The sequence below is a fragment of the Canis aureus genome, chromosome 24 (genome assembly GCF_053574225.1).
Source record: "Canis aureus isolate CA01 chromosome 24, VMU_Caureus_v.1.0, whole genome shotgun sequence".
NCBI classification, from domain to species: domain Eukaryota; kingdom Metazoa; phylum Chordata; class Mammalia; order Carnivora; family Canidae; genus Canis; species Canis aureus.
The window spans coordinates 29,613,015-29,632,891 of NC_135634.1; the positions used below are offsets into that span (position 1 = coordinate 29,613,015).

Genomic DNA, 19,877 nt, shown 5'->3' on the forward strand with positions numbered 1-19,877 from the left:
GTAATTTATCATATTAACAAGACTAAAAAAAAGAAAAATCAGGTGGTAATCTCAATAGATGCAGAAAAAACATTTGATAAAGTACAACATCCATTCATGATAAAAATTCTCAGAAACCAGAAAGAGAAGAAACTTCTCTTTAATAGTTGAAAATCAACCAATGTAATTTACCATATTAACAAGACTAAAAAAGAAAAATCAGGTGGTAAACTCAATAGATGCAGAAAAAACATTTGATAATGTACAGCATCCCTTCATGATAAAAATTCTCAGAAACCAGAAAGAAACTTCCCTTGAAGGGCATCTTTTTTTTAAATTTTTTTTTTTTAAGATTTTATTTATTTACTCATGAGAGACACAGAGAGAGAGAGAGGCAGAGACACAGGCAGAGGGAGAAACAGGCTCCCCACAAGGAGCCTGATGTGGGACTCGATCCCAGGTCTCCAGGATCACGGCCTGGACTGAAGGCGGCGCTAAACCGCTAGCTACCTGGGCTGCCCCCTTGAAGGGCATCTTGATAAAGGATAGCTATGAAAAACCTACAGCTAAGATCACACTTAATGGTGAAAAAGTGAATGCCTACTCCCTAGGTTTGGAGAAAAGGTAAAGATGTCTGTCCTCATTACTATATTCAACACTGGTGGTCCTTATCAGCAGATTAAGGCAAGAAAAAGAAAGAAATTGAAAGGAAGAAGTAGAATTATCTCTATTCATAGATAACATGACTCCCCACATAGAAAATGCTAAGAAGGGACACCTGGGTGGCTCAGTGGTTGAGTACCTCCCTTCAGCTCAGGGCATGATCCTAGGGTCCTGGGATCAAGTCCTGCATTGGGCTCCCAGCAGAAAGCCTCCTTCTCCCTCTCCTCTGCCTATGTCTCTGCCTCTCTCTGTGTCTCTCATAAGTAAGTAAATAAGTAAATAAAATCTTTAAGGAAAAAAAAAAAGAAAATCCTAAGAATTTTCTTAAAAGCTACTAGAATTAATGGATTTAGCAAAATAGAATATCAATATACCCAAAACAATTATTCTATGATACAAGAAACTAAATATTGACACTAAAGATAGTACCAATATGACAATATTAAAAATATAAAATATTCAGAGATAATTTAAGAAAATATGTGCAAGACTTATTGTGCAAGACTTATGTGCAAGACTTGTCTCTGTGCAAGACACAGAAAACTAACATGGTTGAGAGAGAAATACAGAAGACCGTAACAAATGGAGGTATACCATGTTCTTGGATGAAAATACTCAGTATCATTAAGATGTCAATTCCTAATACTAGACTAACCCATATATTCAAAACAATCCCAATCCCAACCTCACTACAAATATTTTTTTCATAGAAACTGACAAGGCAATTTAAAAATGTATATGGAAATACATGCAAAAGACCTAGAATAATAGTGATGTTGAGAAAGAAACTTCAAGACTACAAAAATTTGCAGTTTTGTATTATATGGATAGAGACCAACAGAACATAATAGAATAGACAGTCCAGAAAAAGACCCACACATATATATTCAGTTAATTTTTGACAAAGGTGCCAATGTAATTGAATAGGGCAAGACTGGTCTCTTGACCACTGCTGACTGTTTTCAACAAATGGTGCTCCAACAATTGGATATCCATAGGAAAAAAAAAAAAGTAGGTAGATCTTAACCTTTATCTTTTGCGTACACAAAAAATTACCTTGAAATGGTTCACTGACCTAAATGTACAAGCCCATACTAAGGCTTCCAGAAGAAAACATAAGAAATTCTTTGAGACTTAATTTAGGCATATTTTCTTAGGACACAAAAAGCATGAACCATAAAAGAAAAAAAAAAAGAAACATAACTTTATCAAAATTAGAAACATTTGCTCTTTGAAAGAAAATGAATGCAAACTTCAGACTAGGATAACTATTAAATCCATACAGTCAAGGACTTGTACCCAGAATATACATAGAACTCTTGTAATCAATAGTAAGGGAAACAACCTGATTAAAAAACAATGGATAAAAGATTTGACAGACATTTCACCTAAGAAGATACATGAATAGCAAATGAGCATCTGAAAAGATCCTCCACATAATTAATCATTAGAAAAATGCAAAATAAAACTAGAGTGAGATGCTATTACCTATGCACTAGAAATACAAATACCAAATACCGAGTGCTGAAGAGAATACAAAGTAACTGGAAATCTCACATACTGCTAGTGGAAGTACAAAATAGTATATAGCCATTTTGGAAAACAGTTTGACAGTTTCTTAGAGTTAAATACATACTTACCAATAATTGCACAATCCCACTCCTACATATGAGAAAACATATGTCCATGTAACATTTGTAGACAAATGGTCACAGCAGCTTAATTCATAATAGCCAAAATCTGAAAACTGCTCAAATGGCCATCAGCTGATTAATGGATAAATGAATTTTGTTATATCCATTCAATTAACTAGTATTCAGCATTTAAAACTTATGACCTACAGATACATGTAACAACACTAATGAATCTCAAAAGTATCATAAGTGAAAGAAGTGAGGGACTCCTGGGTCCTCAGTGGTTAAGCACCCATCTTCAGCTCAGGGAGTGATCCCGGGGTCCTGGGATCCAGTCCTAAATCGGGCTCCCCAAAGAGAGCCTAGCCTGCTTCTCCCTCTGTCTGTGTCTCTGCCTCACTCTGTCTCTCATGAATAAATACATAAAATCTTTAAAAACAAACCAAAAAAACAAAAAGAAATGAGACATACAAAAAAGGTATGTATTGTATGATTCCAGTTACATAACTTTCTAGAAAATGCAAAAATATACTGACAACGCAGATCTGTGGTCAGTAGGGACTTGCAGTGAGGTGAGGCAGGAAGGAAAACTTGATGAAATACTGAAAATGTTCTACCTTTTGACTTTGGTTATACCACTGTATAAATCTGGCACAATTAAGAGAACTCTACTCTTAGACAAATTTTATCTTAAATAAAAGTAAATAAAATTCAGAAAAAAATCACATTTCCCCTGGTTTATTTTATAGGATCAAATGATATAGTCAAATTTAGCTGAAGTTGACACATGGTGAGATTAAAAGTTTTCTTAAATAGGTCATAAGAATCTGAATGATTGTTTCACAATTTTACACACCTCTCAGATATCACCATCCTCAAATTTGGTTACTTTGGTTAGTTCAAGCTCCAGTTCCTTATTTGACTAAAGCTAGTAAGTACACACTACTAAATCTAGTATGTCTTTGTGACAGAACAAATTATTTGTAGAAACTGAGGTCAAATCCTTCGATTAAGATCTAACACTGAGTAAACTTCAAGAGTTAACAGGTAATTCCTTAATGAGACCATATCTATAGTTTACAAAAAGTGGTATTTATCCCTTCTTAGCTTTCTTCTGCAGGAAGTTACTTATTAATATTGCCTGATGACTCACATGGACTATAGCTGAACTTTAGAGTTTGCTATTTTATCAGACACAGAAACCTTCTGACTTATTTACTAGGGTATTCTTTCTGTCATTCATCCCTGTGGCTTTTTTTTTTAATATAAGGAAAATTAACTTATATTAAGTTAGAAATAGTTCCTAAAACTGCTGAAGGACTATTATACCTCAAGTAAAGACTTTTCTTGGGGCACCTGGGGCTCAGTGGTTGAGCGTCTGCCTTCAGTTGAGGGCACGATCCGGGGTCCTGGGATCGAGTCCCCTGTCGGGCTCCCTGCATGGAGTCTGCTTCTCCCTCTGCCTTGTGTCTCTACCTCTCTCTGTGTGTCTAATGGATGAATGAGTAAAATCTTAAAAAAAAAAAAAACAAAAAAAAAAAAGACTTTTCTTCATAATCTTAAGAAACAAGAATTAGGGAGAAGCAAAAATGAAAATTACTAATGGGAAAAAACCACATTTGCGTGTAACCTTTGTAAAGTCACTTTTATCAAAGCTTATGGTGGAATAAAAATTTTTTAAATATAGTTTCAACTTTAAATACAGGTGGAGGAAAAGTCTTGTTCTTATTTCCAAACCAATCTTCATAACTTTGACACTAAAAATCCTATACACTGTATTTGTGATGATGAAAACCCTGGAAGGACAATGAGTTTCAAAAATTATAGCAAACTGATTTTCTAACAACGGAAGTATCCTCTGAAATTATTTTCACTCCAATTTTTCACTTAGCTATCACCAAAGTGAGAAAAGGTACGGGTATTCAGACATAGAGGCTGGATATTTTTCTCTGGGAAAAGAAAAAAAATAACCTTATGTGCTGTGTTTACAAGAAAATAGTTTGCTGGCAAACTGCAGGAGATAGAAGAAAATAAGATAAAAAAGCAAGAATTTTTGAACTATAGGAAACACCTATTCTTATTCTCTAGAGGCAGCAAAACAAGAGAAAATCCTAAACGCACTCTGCAAAAATATTTGTATTATTGATAACTGAAGTCCATTCAAAGATCTGAAAAGAAGTTTTCTCCTAACAAACAAAAACTCCAAATTTTTTCAACCTGGAGACAGAAGTTAAATCTCAAACATAGAAATTTACCTTTTGTAGACAGATTAATTGCTTTCAAATTGGAGATCTGCCTAAAACTAGCAAAATTCATTATGTAAGAATTGATAAAATCTTGTTAAGTGAGCCTAATAACTAATTATATTTGGTTGTATGACAACATGACAATTCTACAGTCTGTGATATATGTGCTACCAAAATTATCGTAACTTTATTCGTAACTGCCAATATTTGGGAGGCAACCAAGATGTCCTTCAGCAGTGAATGAGAGAATAGACTATGTTATGTCCATATAACAGAATATTATTTGGCAACAAAAAGAAATGAGCTATCAAGTCATGAAAAGACATTTAAGAATCTTAAAACCATATTACTAAAAAAAAAAAAAAAAAAGAATCTTAAAACCATATTACTAAGAGGAAGATGCCAATGTAAAAAACTATATATTCTAGGATAACATTCTTGAAAAGGCAAAACTATGGAGACAGTAAAAAGGCAGTGGTTGCCAAGGGTTAGCAGGGGGAAGGAAAATATGAATAGGCGGAACACAGAGGATTTTTAGAAAGTGAAACTGTAGCGTCATATTATGATACTATAATGGTGGATGCTTGTTATTATACATTTTTTAAAACCCCACAGAATGTACAAAATTATTTACACGTAATGTAAACCATGCACTTTTTGGTGACAATAATGATGTCAATGTAGGTTTACACATGATAACAAATGTAGCACTCTGGTGCCAGATGCTGCTGGTAGGGAGGCTGTGCATGTGTAGAAGGTAGGGAGTAAACAGGAACTCTATACTTTCCACTCACTTTTGCTGTGAACTTAAAACTGCCTAAAAAAAATGAAGCCTATTTTTAAAAAAGGTATACTGACACTTTAGTTGGTTTTTAAAATCTGGCCTGAAGTTCTCTGCTTAGGAAGAGGATCAATACATACCTTATTTTGTAGGGAAATTATTATAATTAAATTGAATATGCAGCGTTTTCAAACTTCATTTTAAAGATAAATTTAAAAAAGGGAAGTGATCTAAGTACAGTTGTAACATTTCTAAAACTGGTTCAGAACTTCTCTTTACACTTACTCTTACATTTTGGGAACGAAACAGTAAGATGCACATTGGTTAAATGAACTTTGTTTAAAAAAAGAATAGAATTTGGGGCGCCTGGGTGGCTCAGTTGGTTGAGCCTCCCACTCTCGATTTTGGCTCAGGTCCTGATCTCATGGGTCATGAGATTCAGTACTGCCCTGGGTTCCGCATTCTATGGGAATCTGCTTGGATATTCTCTCCCTGTTCATGTGCTCTCTCTTTCAAACAAATAAATGCATCTTTTTTTTTTTTTTTTTAAGATTTTCATTTATTTATTCATGAGAGAGAGAGAGAGAGAGAGAGAGAGAGGAACAGACATAGGCAGAGGGAGAAGCAGGCTCCATGCAGGGAGCCTGACGTGGGACTCGATCCCCGGTCTCCAGGATCATACCGTGGGCTGAAGGTGGTGCTAAATTGCTGAGCCACCTGGGCTGCCCTCAAACAAATAAATGCATCTTTAAAAAAACAAACAAACAAACAAAATGAATAGAATTTGGTAACTCAAGAAGATTCTTGGAAATATTTGGTCAAAGCCCCTCATCTTATAAATAAGGAAAATGAAGCTCAGAAAAGCTACATGATTCTCTCCAGGACCCCAAGGCTACAGACAGAAGGACTAGAACTTTGGTATTCTAAAGTTTCATGGCTGCTTTTTCATTATACTACTATCATTCAAGAAAACAAAATTGTGTTAGATTTCTTAAAGTTCAGAGATATAAAATTTTTTCTTCTTCCATTTTAAGAGGATATAAATCCAATTAGTGTGTTTCTTTGGCTGATAAACACTCACTCAAGCTCTGCCCACTTACTCATTTATTTTGCCTGCTTGATTTTTCCCAGAGGTCATTTAAAAAGAAAATCATGTTTTAGTAATTCTAAAAGCCAAAGAAAATGTTTTACTTTTTTTTTTTTTTTTTTTTTTACATTTCTTTGAAAGTGAATATAAAACCCATGTGTGGGTCTTTCTTTTTTTTTTTTAAGATTTTATTTATTCATTCATGACAGAGATGCAGAGATACAGGCGGAGGGAGAAGCAGGCTCCATGCAAAGAGCCGGATGTGGGACTTGATCCCGGAACTCTGGGATCATGCCCTGAGCCAAAGGCAGATGCTCAACTGCTGAGCCACCCAGATGTCCCATGTGTGGGTTATTTCTAAAGCAAGGGCTATACTCCCCATCCCACCACTGTCAGTCAGAATTTAGAATCCTGCCCGACCTCTAACAGAGGTAAAAATCCACCCTTGGTGGGAGCAGCTGTGACTCTGTGAAAGAAGCTACAAATAACATGCTGGGAAATTCAGCAGGCACTGTTATTATATCCTGTTTATTCTGTCATTTTTCCTATCAGTAGGATATTATTTATACAGACCACACCCATGAACTTCTTGTTTATCTTATTATAGAAATCCTCCAAATCTATAAAAAGAAGCCTCTGTATTTGTTTCTGGAACAAGCACATGTGTTATAATTTTGCACCTCACTACACTTTTTTTTTTATTTAGCATTTCCTTTTGTTATGCCTGTTCTCATTTTTATCTCAAGGTTGATTTATTTCATTAATTCACATATTAGAGCTGAAGTTAGCTTTTAAAAGACTCCATAATAGGACAGAGATTCTGGAGTGCCACATCTTAAACTTTATTTTGGGATAGATTTCATCAGGTAGGAGGTATTCTTCTAAGATACACTTGGCTAATTTGTTTAAAGGCAAAAAAGTGCCTATATATGGAGATCAGATAACCATAGTGAGTGAGTCCTAGATGAGTAGAAGCCTTCCTTAAATAGGCTAACTATCCCAGGTATGCCAATTATGAGGGCCAGGCTTTATACCAGTTCTCACCAACTCACTATTATATAGTTGGATCTCTTTTCTAAAATGAAAAGCCCTGTCCCTGAGTCTAGCCTGATGGCTGGACAAGCTGGGTGAAAATGTAACACAATAATCCACGGGAAATACATGAATTCATTAAATTGATCAATGGGACAATGAAGCAACATGGTTATAAATCATCCTCACGTCCCTGCCTTATGTAAATAATTGAATTAAAGCAGATAAAAGAAAAATGTTATTTCTTAAGGGCAGAAACTCATGCAGCATTTGTTAAGCAAATAAATAACTATTTCCAGAGAGGGAATGTCACTGGACAAAGTCATATTGGGCAAATCTCCATATGTATAGCTTGTGTTAGCTTCACTAAAACTCCCTTTACTCTAGAAGACAGCACTAGGCAGCTAGGTAAACATGAAATCTTCAGAGAGCATGTACAATGCTAGACTATTGCACAAGATGGGATGTACAAGAAAGACTGCTGTTTTTATTTTTTTTTTATTTTTTTTTTAATTTATTTTTTATTGGTGTTCAATTTACTAACATACAGAATAACACCCAGTGCCCGTCACCCATTCACTCCCACCCCCCGCCCTCCTCCCCTTCTACCACCCCTAGTTTGTTTCCCAGAGTTAAGGACTGCTGTTTTTAAAGAACATTACTCCAAAATGCATAATTGAAATGAGGCTTAGTACCTAAGGGTGGTGAACTTAGGTAATCAATTTCAAGGGGGGGAAAAAAAGAGGTCTACAAGAGCTAAAGTGATCAAACAAGTCAAAATGAGGATAACAACAAGTAATCTTGATAAACAGGACCTTATAAGGCTGAGGTAAGAAGGGGAAAGGCATCCTAGGCACAAATGATCTGTAAGCATCCAAGTGGGGAGAATTCTGAAAACACAAGTACCTAATTTAGCTAGAGAATCCTGAATAGAAGATAAAGATGACAATAAAAAGGAGGCTGGAATCAGACTATAAAGAGTTTCATTTTTCAGACAATGAAGAACCATCAAAGATATCTGATGAAGGGAAAATGCACCCAAGCTTTTCGAGTAGGAATGAAGAGGAGGAAGGATAAGTTGGACCGAGGGTGATATGGGGAAGAAGTTTTTAACAGTACCAAATCCTATGATTATAGCAGTAAAAGAAAGGTCCGTGTCATAAACAGATAATAAATATGTAAAAATATTTTCAAAAACAGGAGATAGCATCATGATGACTTTTATGGAGTACGACAATGTTAAAACTATACCAATCCATTGAAAATGTCAGGAAAGCTTACCAATCTCCTAGAATAGCACTTCTCCAACCCAAATTACCTGGGGATCTGATTAAAATTCAAATTCTGGCTCAGTACATGTAGGGTAGTACTCTGTATTTTTACATTTCTAACAAGCTCCAAATAATGCTGTTTCATGGACTACACTTTGAGTAGCAAGATGCTAAAGCATCTTTCAATTTCCCTTTCCAAAAACACAATGCTACTATGTTTAATCCATTATACTATAGGTAGTCCTTTTAGATATTCCTAAGAAATTCTATTTAAAGGTATTTTATTATAATTTGCATCAATTTCAGATAGGTTTCAAAAGCTACTATTTTAAAAGTCCAAGATGATCCAAGATTCAGGGTACTCAAGATCCTCAGAAATATTTCGACCTGAAAGAAAACATGAACTCTATAATGCTGTTTTATAACACTATAATTTTATTCTTTTTTGTTGGCTGGCAGACTAGAAGATACTATGGCTTCTGATCTTGGAGGCGAAGTAAAAGCCTAAAAGACAACACTCAATCTTTTCATTGTGCACATCACTGGGTTTTGGTAAAGCCCACTTAACTTGCCCTTAGCATATTCCTTAATCCTGGAAGATAAAGGTACAAGTTTATTTTAAATAATATACTGAAAATTACAAAAATTAAATTCATACATCATCCCTCTAAGATTTCTATATGGAAAGATATGCCTTTATTTAAAATCTTTTACCATGAACAAAGGCATCATTTATAAAAATATATTACTAGTATTACATATTATACACAAATTAAGACTGGCTGACCTTAGATTTTTGGGATGAAATTTAAGACTTCTGAAATCTCAAGTTTCATTTTTAACAATACTGATGGTTAGTAACAACCTTTTAGGTAAATTAGCTTCAATATATATTGATGTCTAGAGAACAGAAATGATACCTTAAAATGGGAAGGTATTATGTGATCAGATCCAACTATTTCATCATAAAGGTAAGAAACTGAGGCATAGAGGCTAAAAAGCCCAAAGTCACATAGCTGTTACTGGCAAGTTTTAAAAGGGTGGAAGGAGGAAAAAATTAATTTTCATTATCTACTAATGTACAACATAAAACAATGTATCAACTACAAAACGTAGTTACAAGAGTTTCTCATGACTAAGGCATAGTTGATTTTAAAGGTCTTTATAAACCACTAATATCCAAGAAAGGAAGACTACATACCAACAAAGAAGACAGGCTACCCCTAAATTTAAGAATTCCATAAAAAACGCAATCTGAATAGAGAATGACACATATACACCACATACTTGAGATGGGGCTGCAGTGGGGTGGGTAATGGGATGGGATATAAAGAACAAAGAGAAGACAATGATAACTCTTATCTTCTCCGTAATGGTTTGAGGAAAGCTTTCACATACAGAAAGGTGGTTAAAAAAACTTCCTTTAGTCTCATGAATCATTTTTTTTAATTGGTAAAATCAGGAATTAGGAGGACTGTAAACCTTTTAAAAATATGAACTATAGATAGCAGTTGGATGTGCATGTGTCATGAGCTCTGTCACAATTATAAGAAAACCAGAGAACCCTTTTTTTAGCCATAAAATGGGGGATTTTGTGCTTATCAAAAATGCTCTAAAACTTACTAGCACAAGTAAAAAAAAAATACTGGAGAAGTTCCATGATATCAGAGACAATGGGTTTTAAATCACAGGCATACATTATTATGCCTAAATTGACAGGTCTGTACTGCAATGCAGAAATGCAAGCAATATTCCAACATCTGCACCAAAAGGCAGAGACTAGACATGATTCCAGAATAAAGGGCTCTTCAGCTCTTACCTGTTACCTGTGCAACAACTGCTTGGGAAATCCTCCGATTGGCAAGAAAGGCTTTGATTTCCTCTTTTATCACACTGCTGTCCCTCCTAACAAAAACAGAAGACAAGACCAACAATGTATGTTGAAGGTAGAAATCCTCATCTTTGCTAAGAAAGGTGAAGTAGAGAGGTGAGGAGAACATAGAAAGAAAAGACACAAAAATAAAGGTAAACAGACCAAGCTTGTGTGAAAATATGAAATTAAAACAAACCAAGAAACACCAAATATTCAAGTCCTAAAACATCACACCATCAGACAGACGCTTTAGTGAATGCCACAGTAGATATAAGTCTCATACCAGAGGATGGTTAATCACATGCTGTGTATAATTCACATTAGGAACAAGGCTGCCATATGGTATATACTAAGTTTCATTACTGAGGAATGAATATACCTTACACAGACAGAAATCCTAGAAAAATAAAAAGCAACAACAACAACAAAGATCAGTTGTGAGCAGATTGTGGTCTTACATGTTAACTACATAACTGCATAAATAATGTTTAGTCATTTTAAAACTTTTGTTAAAGGAACAGAAATCATCATTCTTACAACTGCTAAAGTATTAGCCATTTTAACAAATTTAATTTGCCTTTTTTCTATATAAACCAAAAAAAAAAATTTAAGTTGGATGAGGTGAATATAGAACTTTAATATAAAAAAGGCACTTATTTATTTCCTATTATATATAATATATAGAATATATTATATTGTATCCTTGAGATTACATATTATAGACTCATTTTTTTCCTCCACTAAGACAACAAATTCTCAAAAGACTAGACATTCACTAGAATAACAATGAAAGTCAAGACTTCTATTTCTCCACCAGAACAAATACTTAAGTAAAACTTATACTTGAACCCTTAAAACAAACCAATTTCTCTTTGAATGCTTTATGTTCAAAAGGATTAGATAAGTAAAGCACTGATTTTTCATCAAGTTCGAAAGTAACACAGGAGAGTGGTAATTTATAATCTCATATAGAGTCAGCAAATATGGCTAAATTCAGTCTCCCATCTGTTTTTATACAATCTATTAACTAAGAATGGTTTTCAAAGATGAACACTTGTAATCATTACTTGATGACAGTAAGCACTAACATTGAACATGAATTAAGCAAAGTATCATATCCTCCCCACAAAAATTCCATTCTTCTCATTGGTTGGCCTATATTTTAAAAACTATATTCAACTATTATTATTCTATATTAAATTTTATCAATAAAAATGCATGATCTTTTTGTTTTCTCTTAGATGTAAGTATGTGTATTATATCCTCAATTTGGCCACAAAGTGTAAAATGCTTACCATCCAGTCTTCCCCAGGAAAAGTTTGCTGACCCTTGATCTGAGACAATGGGGTCATTAAATCTTTACAAATCATTTTGTAAATGAACCACAAACTTCTTATGGGAGCTCAAGTCTCCCTAAAGATTATTTGGAGCAACGAAAGATAAGATCCCATCCAAAAAGAATTAGCTGTGATTTAACTTAAGAGCAGGTATTTTAGCCCCTTGGTGAGGAGAGAATCTACCATTCTGTTGGCGGATTCCATGTTCCCTTTCAGGAATTCTGGAAAAGTGCAGAGAAGCAATAGTAGGGACAACATTCAATCTGAAGTTCTACAGTATATTCCTGATCTACTGGTTGGAAATTCTACCTAATCAAAAAGATTTCTAAAGAAAGAAAATAGTCATATCTGCCTAATTCAATATTTAAAATTTCTCATACTCATCTAGATTCTGAACTAGGTATGGCTAGATTCTTTCCAAAACTTTCACTTGTTTATATTTGAAGTATTTCTTTAAAAAATATGCATTCTTATTTTATTTAAAAACTGTATATTTGAAAGAAAGAGGCACAAATCATACACTTTAAAGTCAAATAAAACAAACTGCACAGTAAAATACAGGTAGCATAAGCCAAAAGGCTCTCAAAAATTCACCAAAAACCAGTTGAGCAAGAGATAACTTCAGTAGTATGAATTTCATTTGCCTTATGTAACTAAAATAACCAAATCATTTGGTTTCTGATACAACCTCAAGATTAATCTGGAAAATTTTAAATAAAGCCCTGCATTGCAATATATGGAATATCCTTCTAGGAAAGTGAAAAATTGAGTTTAAGAGAATATTTATTAAGGTTAAATAAAAAAATGTGCTTTTGTGGGAAAAATGATTAAATAGTATTTTCTTGGCTACTGATTTAAATTGGAATTTAAATCAATTTATTTTAAGTCAAATTCACCTAGAGTAGACACTAAATCATAAAGAGGAGATAACACTCAATTATTCCAATAGGAAATATCCAGTTTGTGAATTACTCACAGCCTTGCAGTATGGTATTTATCAAGGACTGCAGCAAGACAGAAGGAACTTGAAAAAGTCTGCAAAACAGCAGCAATTCACTTACCCTCTCACAGACTATATTTTTAGATACTTGGCAAGTTTGTAAGTACCCACAATGAGTTAAAAAAATAATAATAACAAAACCTCTTTAGTCAATAGAGAGAAGCGTTTTCAAATAGAAGAAAAACGTAAGACTTAAAAAGTAAGGTAACTCTAGGGCAAGTCATTAATACAGCTAGACCCTGGTTTCATCATATAGTAAAATGAAAACATTAATATCCCAATCACAAGGGTCTTAAAATTTTTCTCCACACACTGAAATTAATTTTAAATGAAATGTAGTATTAAATGTGTGTATATGTGTATATATGTGTATAATATATAAAATTAAAAATTCCTCAATGTAAAAACTTTTGAAACTGTAAAACCATTCAATAAACAATGACTATTATTTTATAAACCCCAGAAAGATTCCCAGGTAAAGAAGAAATGAGCGATCTGACTATGACTGATGTAAATATCTGCATGAGGTACTTCAAGGCACCATGGAAAGATTTCAGTGATGTCAATTTAGACACAGTGAGTGATGTGTCACTTAGTATTTTCACTAGTTACAGGTATCCTATGCTTTCTGAAAGTTCACATTATTCCACTCTGCTTTTATAAAAGACCCGCATTAGTGTACTAACAGCATTTTTTGTAGAAGTAAAAAATACCCTTCACATTTTCTTCAGTTAGTGAAAACAGGGACTAATGGGGTCTTTCCTAAAGTGAAGTGGTGTAACTCAAGCTTTCAATAGTGGGAGGAACCTATATTTTCAAAATAGTAACAGTATTCAACCTTCACTATGTCCAATTCTCTTGTATATTTCAGAGACCTCCATTCTGCAGGGCTAACTTGTTCTTTAAACTTTCAAATATTCCCCCTCATTCTGTCTTCCTTAACAACTTGCCTCTCCTACTGTCCACATAGTAACTCTGAAATGACTGGTTTCTTAAGTGTGAAAACTCCTTTGTTTCCTTCCAAATCTAATTTTCTTATACCCTCCCACTGCTTTCTTTCTCCCTTCATTTGAAATTTTTCACCCTCTTTAATCCCTTTTCTTCTTTTTTTTTTTTTTTTTTTTTTTGAGAACTAATTTTTTTCAAGTTTTTATTTTAATCACCCAGGACTCCTCACAATTCACTTCTTATAAAAATCTCGTATCCTCATGATCTGTACTCCTTAAGTTTTATGAAATTGAAGTGAAACACAAGTTGATCTTTCTTGGATTCCATAGCTTAATTCCAAGATAAGCTACCATTCTATTTGCATTAAACCACTTAAAATCCATGTCATCTCTTCCTACCACCTTTTCCAAATCACAGCCATCCAGAATTCATCTACTGAGGTGCTTTCCACACGAGGATAAAACTCTCCTTTCCACCCTCCACTGCCATTATTTTTATAACTTGCTAAACTTTCCATTGTTACCTATAGACCTTTCTTAATATCCAAATGAATTAATCAGTAATGCCTCTTTGTAGAATCACTCTTAAGACACAATTTAACTGTCATCTATTCAGAGAAGTTCTCCCTGATCCTCATAGCTAAAAAAGATCTTTCTTCCAACAGCTAACGTTATCATTTCAATTATATTACTCACATGCTACTATGTTTCATGCTGTTCTGTATTATAGTTGTTCCTGATCTGGTCTTATTGCTCCTACTAGCCTGTGAAGTCTTTTAGCACAAAGACTGTGTCTTATTCATCATGGAGTTTGCATATAATAGAGTTTAATTTGTTCAATGAATGAACAAATTTATAGTTGAAGATAAAAGGTTGTAAAATGGCAAACCTGATCTAGATAATTTATAAAATAGCTCTAAGTTCTTCATCTCAAATATGTTTAAGCTTCCCAAGTCAGATTGGAAAAAATTATTTATGCTAGCTCAAAATGGCAATCCTTCCATTTCTGGAACAAAGACGATTAAAGACTACATGTTTAAAAGTTGTGTGCTTTAAGATCTTCCATATTCTCTCAATTGGTATGTATGCTAAACATTCTTTAGGACTCCTTAAAGAGCCATCTATCTCAAAGTCTTCCAGAGATTGAGCAATACCTACAAAGACAAGACTATTTCACAGGTGGGAAAATATAGTTACATACAAATTCTTTAACTTTTGAATAAAAACCTGTTTCCCTTCATTTCTACTCAGGGAGATAAAGGAGATAATATAAAAAATTTTAAGATAACTTTAAAAGGAAAGCTACTCTATCTGTATACACAACATAGTAACTGAATTTAGAAAATCAATATCCTAAATCACCTATTGTTGGGCATATAGTTAATCACTTGGAATAAAGTCTTGGATCTTATACAAAATATAAACACAGTCATAAAATTTAGTAATGGGTAGTTAAGAATAACACCTTAATATATGGCATTGTTTATGAATTCCTGATAAGCCTCATTTCAATTATTATTTTATAATGTATACATGAAGGAACAAATCTACACTATAATATTAACAGATGTATATATATATACCAATATATAAATATGTATGTCAATAGATGCATTTTAAAATATTAATATGTGGAATGGGTCTTCTAGCTCTTGGCTGTAAAGTCCTTCCTAAAATGTTATACATTCAATTCAATAATTTGTTGAGAACTATCTGTTTTGTTTTGTTTTTTTCACTTCAATCAATTAAAAAATGGGAAAAGTAGCAGTTTCTTTCTGATTCTTTCCTAACAGGTTGATCAGGTATACATACACTTAATTTCTACAAAAAATGTCTTTTGTGCACCTTGAAATTTTTAGGTGTTAAGTCTATCAACTCAGTGGGTTACGTGATTTGAAAAATATTTAACATATGATTGAGTGCTATGGGGGTTGGGAAATGTGAGCATGCAAGATGTGAATTATATATGATTATCTATAAAAGGAGACAGGAAGGCATTCAGTTACCCATTCTCCCCCACTTATAGCCCATCAAATCTAATCTACTACAATATCACCATACTGTTGAGTGATTAGCGAGGGCAGTAGAGCACCATGTGGCACAGTATACTCAGAAAGATCCACTAAAAAATTTCTCTAGCATTCTACCAAATAAAAATTCATCTGGTTAGTAATTGATTTGAAGTGGCAAATATCATGTGGGAGGTGGAGGGAAGGAGGAACAGCCCATTAAGGCATTCACAACTTTGATTTGTGTTATATCAACCACCGTTCTTGAAATCTTACTCGAATCTGCAGACATGAAAAACTTATTTACAGAGGCAACAGATATCAGAGACATGGCAATAAAGACACGGGTTAGAATTCAAGCTCTGCCACTTAATATTTAAATTTTCTTGGGCCAGTTATTTAAATTTTATGAATCTCAATTTCTCTCCTCCACCTCATACACAGCATGGTTACAGTGATTAAAAGTGAGAACAGTCATGCAGTAAACTTATTCCTCTGACCTAAGGTTGTTATGTGCAAACTTGAGAAAAATAAGAGGTGGGCACAAAGGAGGAGTGCAGGTGTGGGAGAGGACACAATGGCAGAGGACCACAGAGAGCCAGAAGGTTAAGTGAGACCCTTAGATGATTAAAGAACCAAAGTAGCAGTTCAAAGAAAGAAGTTGAGAACAGGGTAAAGATAAAGTATACTAACTATGCAATAAGTGGCATTTAGTAAACCAAATGCTGGTAACAATGCAAAAACCTGTATATTTTTAATGATAAAACTTGAATGTGTATTAATTGTGGGATTTAACTACAAATCCTAGTGATTGCTAAAGAGGTTTACTGTTGATTTTGAGAACATAGTTGAATTATATTATGCCAATGTAAGAGCTAATAGTTAAGTGCTTAGATCCTTGCAGTCAAGTTTTAGACCCTGGCCAATCTCAGAGCCTTTAGTTAATAACGAAGTTTCCCCAAATTTTGTGGTAGTTTAATACACACTTGGGAATAACTGTTATGTTAAAAGCTTATTAAAACTGATTAATGACAGCAACAACAAAAAAACATGCTAGCATATAAATTTTATTGTTGATATAATATCCTCTCTACTCAGGATAATTAAAAGCTAACCCTGTTATATTTTAATGAGTTAAGTAACCGTCTATTTGCAGCAACAGTTCTCCCTCTCAATCATGACAATGATACACATGTTAAATTCAAAAGGAACATCTAAACTGTGGCCAGCTGCTTTAACAAGTACAAATGAGTTCAAAATCAAATTGATCTCTTAAAGTTTTAAAAGTTTAAATAACAGAGTTCTATGGCTGCTCTATGAAACTATTCATTATAAGAATTATATTAGAATCTAGATAGTCTGTTCAGTTCACAATTTCATACAAGGCAGTGCTACCCTAAAAATAAATTTGGGACAGTTTGTTTAAAAGATTTTACCACTGTGGTATTATAGAGCCGATCTTCTATATTCAATATTTAGTCACCATTATACTATTTTCAAGCCCTAAAATCGTTAGGAAGAACTATAACTCATTATAGGCTTTAACTTTATTCTGACAAATTCATGCTACAGCTTCTCTACTGTAACTAATCTATCTGCAGGATTTCCTCCCACTACAGTACTGATAATCTATTGAAAACAATGCTTTTATCATGTCTATTCCTATAGACCTGTAAAAAATCCTTAATTTCAACCAAATTAAACATAAAACTACTTGTGTGGAACTCAAATTTTTCCAAATCTGTATTGTATCCTAATATTCTTATCACCATAGTCTAGCTCATGCAGCCTTTATAAACATGCCTTGCCTTCTCTACCTTTTACTATTCCCTTAACTTTAAATAAAGTTCCTATATTTCCAAACAAAAGCTATCCTTTTAAATTTAGCTCAAATTCATCAATTCACTTAACATATTAAACCCTTACCATGTGCCAAGGACAGTCCTAGATCCAGGAAACACAACATTCGAAAACACATGGTTACTGGTCTCAGAGTGTTCCAGGTCCAATGTGAAGTCTCTCCTAATTTTATCTGTTGAAAGTGGACTTCTTTTCTCAGTATTTAAAACAACAAAGGCTTAAACTTACCTTGTAATAGATAATATATATGGCATCTATTAACTTAGAACCTTAGCTTCTTAGGGGTAGGAAGCATGTCTATTTTTCTGCCTAAGAACACAAGTTTTTATATAATAGGTGCTCAAAATTATTTTGATGTGGTATGTTAGAGTGAAAAACTAATTGCACAAGTTCTGTATCATGATAAAACATCTTTTCTCTCAGAAAACTCTAAGGATTAGAATGTGTTAACAATTCAGAAAATTCAGATGTTAGCAGTTAGAACTATAAAGAGAAGGCTAATTTCTGCTTTGATAAACAGAATGGAAAAGGCTTATTATCAGGCAGCAAAGAGAAGGGGCTAAGGTAAAGAAGACAAAATTTGAATTAAAATCATAAAATTTGAAAATATCTTCTTTCATCTCCAAGGGGAGCAGGGGGAAATCATAGTTCTTACAAGTGGGTAGCTGAAATACAGTATATTAAAAACCAATCTAAGAACACAGACATTTGGGGGACTCTGAGTAAGCAAAGGAACTAACCTCATTAATTCCTCCACTTTATCATCTACATCTAGGTCCTCTTCTGAGGCTTCAAAACTGTATGACCTCTGACCCATGCTGTTTGCATGGTAGCGAGTGGGTGACATCTTTCCATTGGACGTGGATAATCGCTCGCTATTCTCCCTTCCATTTTGATTGGTAGTGCAAGGCTGTGGGGAGGTATCATAACTATTGCTAGGCGATGGGGACATTCCAGAATGTTGGGTCTGTGTGGAAGCTGTAGCTGTAGAAGAAGATGCTGGAACATTGTTGGTACTATTCCCATAAGAACTTCCTCCATAGCTGGACCTTCTTCCAAACTTGTCACTATGCTCTTGATCAAGACGGTCCAAAGTTTCCAAGGCATGGAGAATTTCATGTTTAGTCATTCCAGTACGCCGAAGGCGCTGAAGCAGATCTATCTGCTCTATGGTAAATCTGGGTTCATCTGTATAGTGAGACATGGTTTCCAGCAAACTAAAAAATAAAAAAATAAAAAATAAATCTTTTATTTATAACATGTACCAAAGAACATATCATTATAGAGAATACTCAGGAGAAAATGCAAAATATTCCTAATAAATTTCTTACTGAAAACAACACATTATCATAATAATTATAATAAGTTATTATCACTCCATGCTAAAATATTTTTGTCACGGCAAATAGATTGGCACAGTTACCGAGTTTATTGGCAGATGGACATTAGGTTTAATGTCTAAAACCCAATTTCATATGGTGTACAATTTACATTTTCCTCAATCTGGTAAATATTTGAACCAAAATTTCAGTTATGGCAATAATACCAAAATAGCAGATTAGATACATACACTTTTTTTTTTAATTTTTATTTATTTATGATAGTCACACACAGAGAGAGAAAGAGAGAGAGGCAGAGACGTAGGCAGAGGGAGAAGCAGGCTCCATGCACCGGGAGCCTGACGTGGGATTCGATCCCAGGTCTCCATCGCGCCCTGGGCCAAAGGCAGGCGCCAAACCGCTGCGCCACCCAGGGATCCCGATACATACACTTTTAATCCTAGCCTATTCGTGATTACTCACAAGGGTTTTTCTATCTCAAATTCATTACATTAGAGTACTATTAACGATATGCTGTTGAAAAAACAGTTTGTGTTATCTTGTTTTACTAAATGTGGGGAAAAAATTATCTAGGAAGTTGTATCTTCATTTAATGTAAACAAATGACATGGAAAAGTAAGCCAAGGCAAATACTAACAACCAGCAAAAATATTTAAATGGAAAAGTAAGAAAGGCATAAAAAAACTTAAGTACCATTTCACCCACCACTTAGCAATTCCGTTTAGTTATCTCATCTCTGTAATGCATTCTCTCTTAATAGTTATCCCGAGAAATGGATCTTTCATGGTTGTAGCCAAACTATTCAGTTTTCTTAGAAA

The 19,877-nt window shown here is 34.1% G+C and overlaps 1 protein-coding gene and 2 long non-coding RNA genes across 19 annotated transcripts in view; 1 reads left to right on the forward strand and 2 right to left on the reverse strand.

The window, feature by feature from the left end:
* The window catches only part of HMBOX1 (homeobox containing 1), a 191,070-nt gene that overhangs the window by 86,168 nt on the left and 85,025 nt on the right, over nt 1-19,877 (reverse strand). For all 17 annotated transcript variants that reach the window (XM_077868685.1, XM_077868684.1, XM_077868683.1 and 14 more), the window contains 2 exons: nt 18,460-18,936; nt 10,513-10,598 (listed from right to left, as the gene is read on the reverse strand). In XM_077868685.1, the coding sequence (XP_077724811.1) occupies nt 10,513-10,598; nt 18,460-18,936 (563 nt within the window). The remainder of the gene's footprint in view (nt 1-10,512; nt 10,599-18,459; nt 18,937-19,877) is intronic.
* LOC144295970 (uncharacterized) lies at nt 9,108-9,630 on the reverse strand. Its single transcript, XR_013363119.1, has 2 exons — nt 9,481-9,630; nt 9,108-9,285 (listed from the first exon to the last, which is right to left on the reverse strand). It is a non-coding gene; the product is annotated as an uncharacterized LOC144295970 (long non-coding RNA).
* LOC144295968 (uncharacterized) overlaps nt 12,159-19,877 on the forward strand; it is a 39,482-nt gene continuing 31,763 nt past the window's right edge. Inside the window, exons 1-2 of the long non-coding RNA XR_013363118.1 lie at nt 12,159-12,303; nt 13,367-13,479. This is a non-coding gene — a long non-coding RNA (uncharacterized LOC144295968). The remainder of the gene's footprint in view (nt 12,304-13,366; nt 13,480-19,877) is intronic.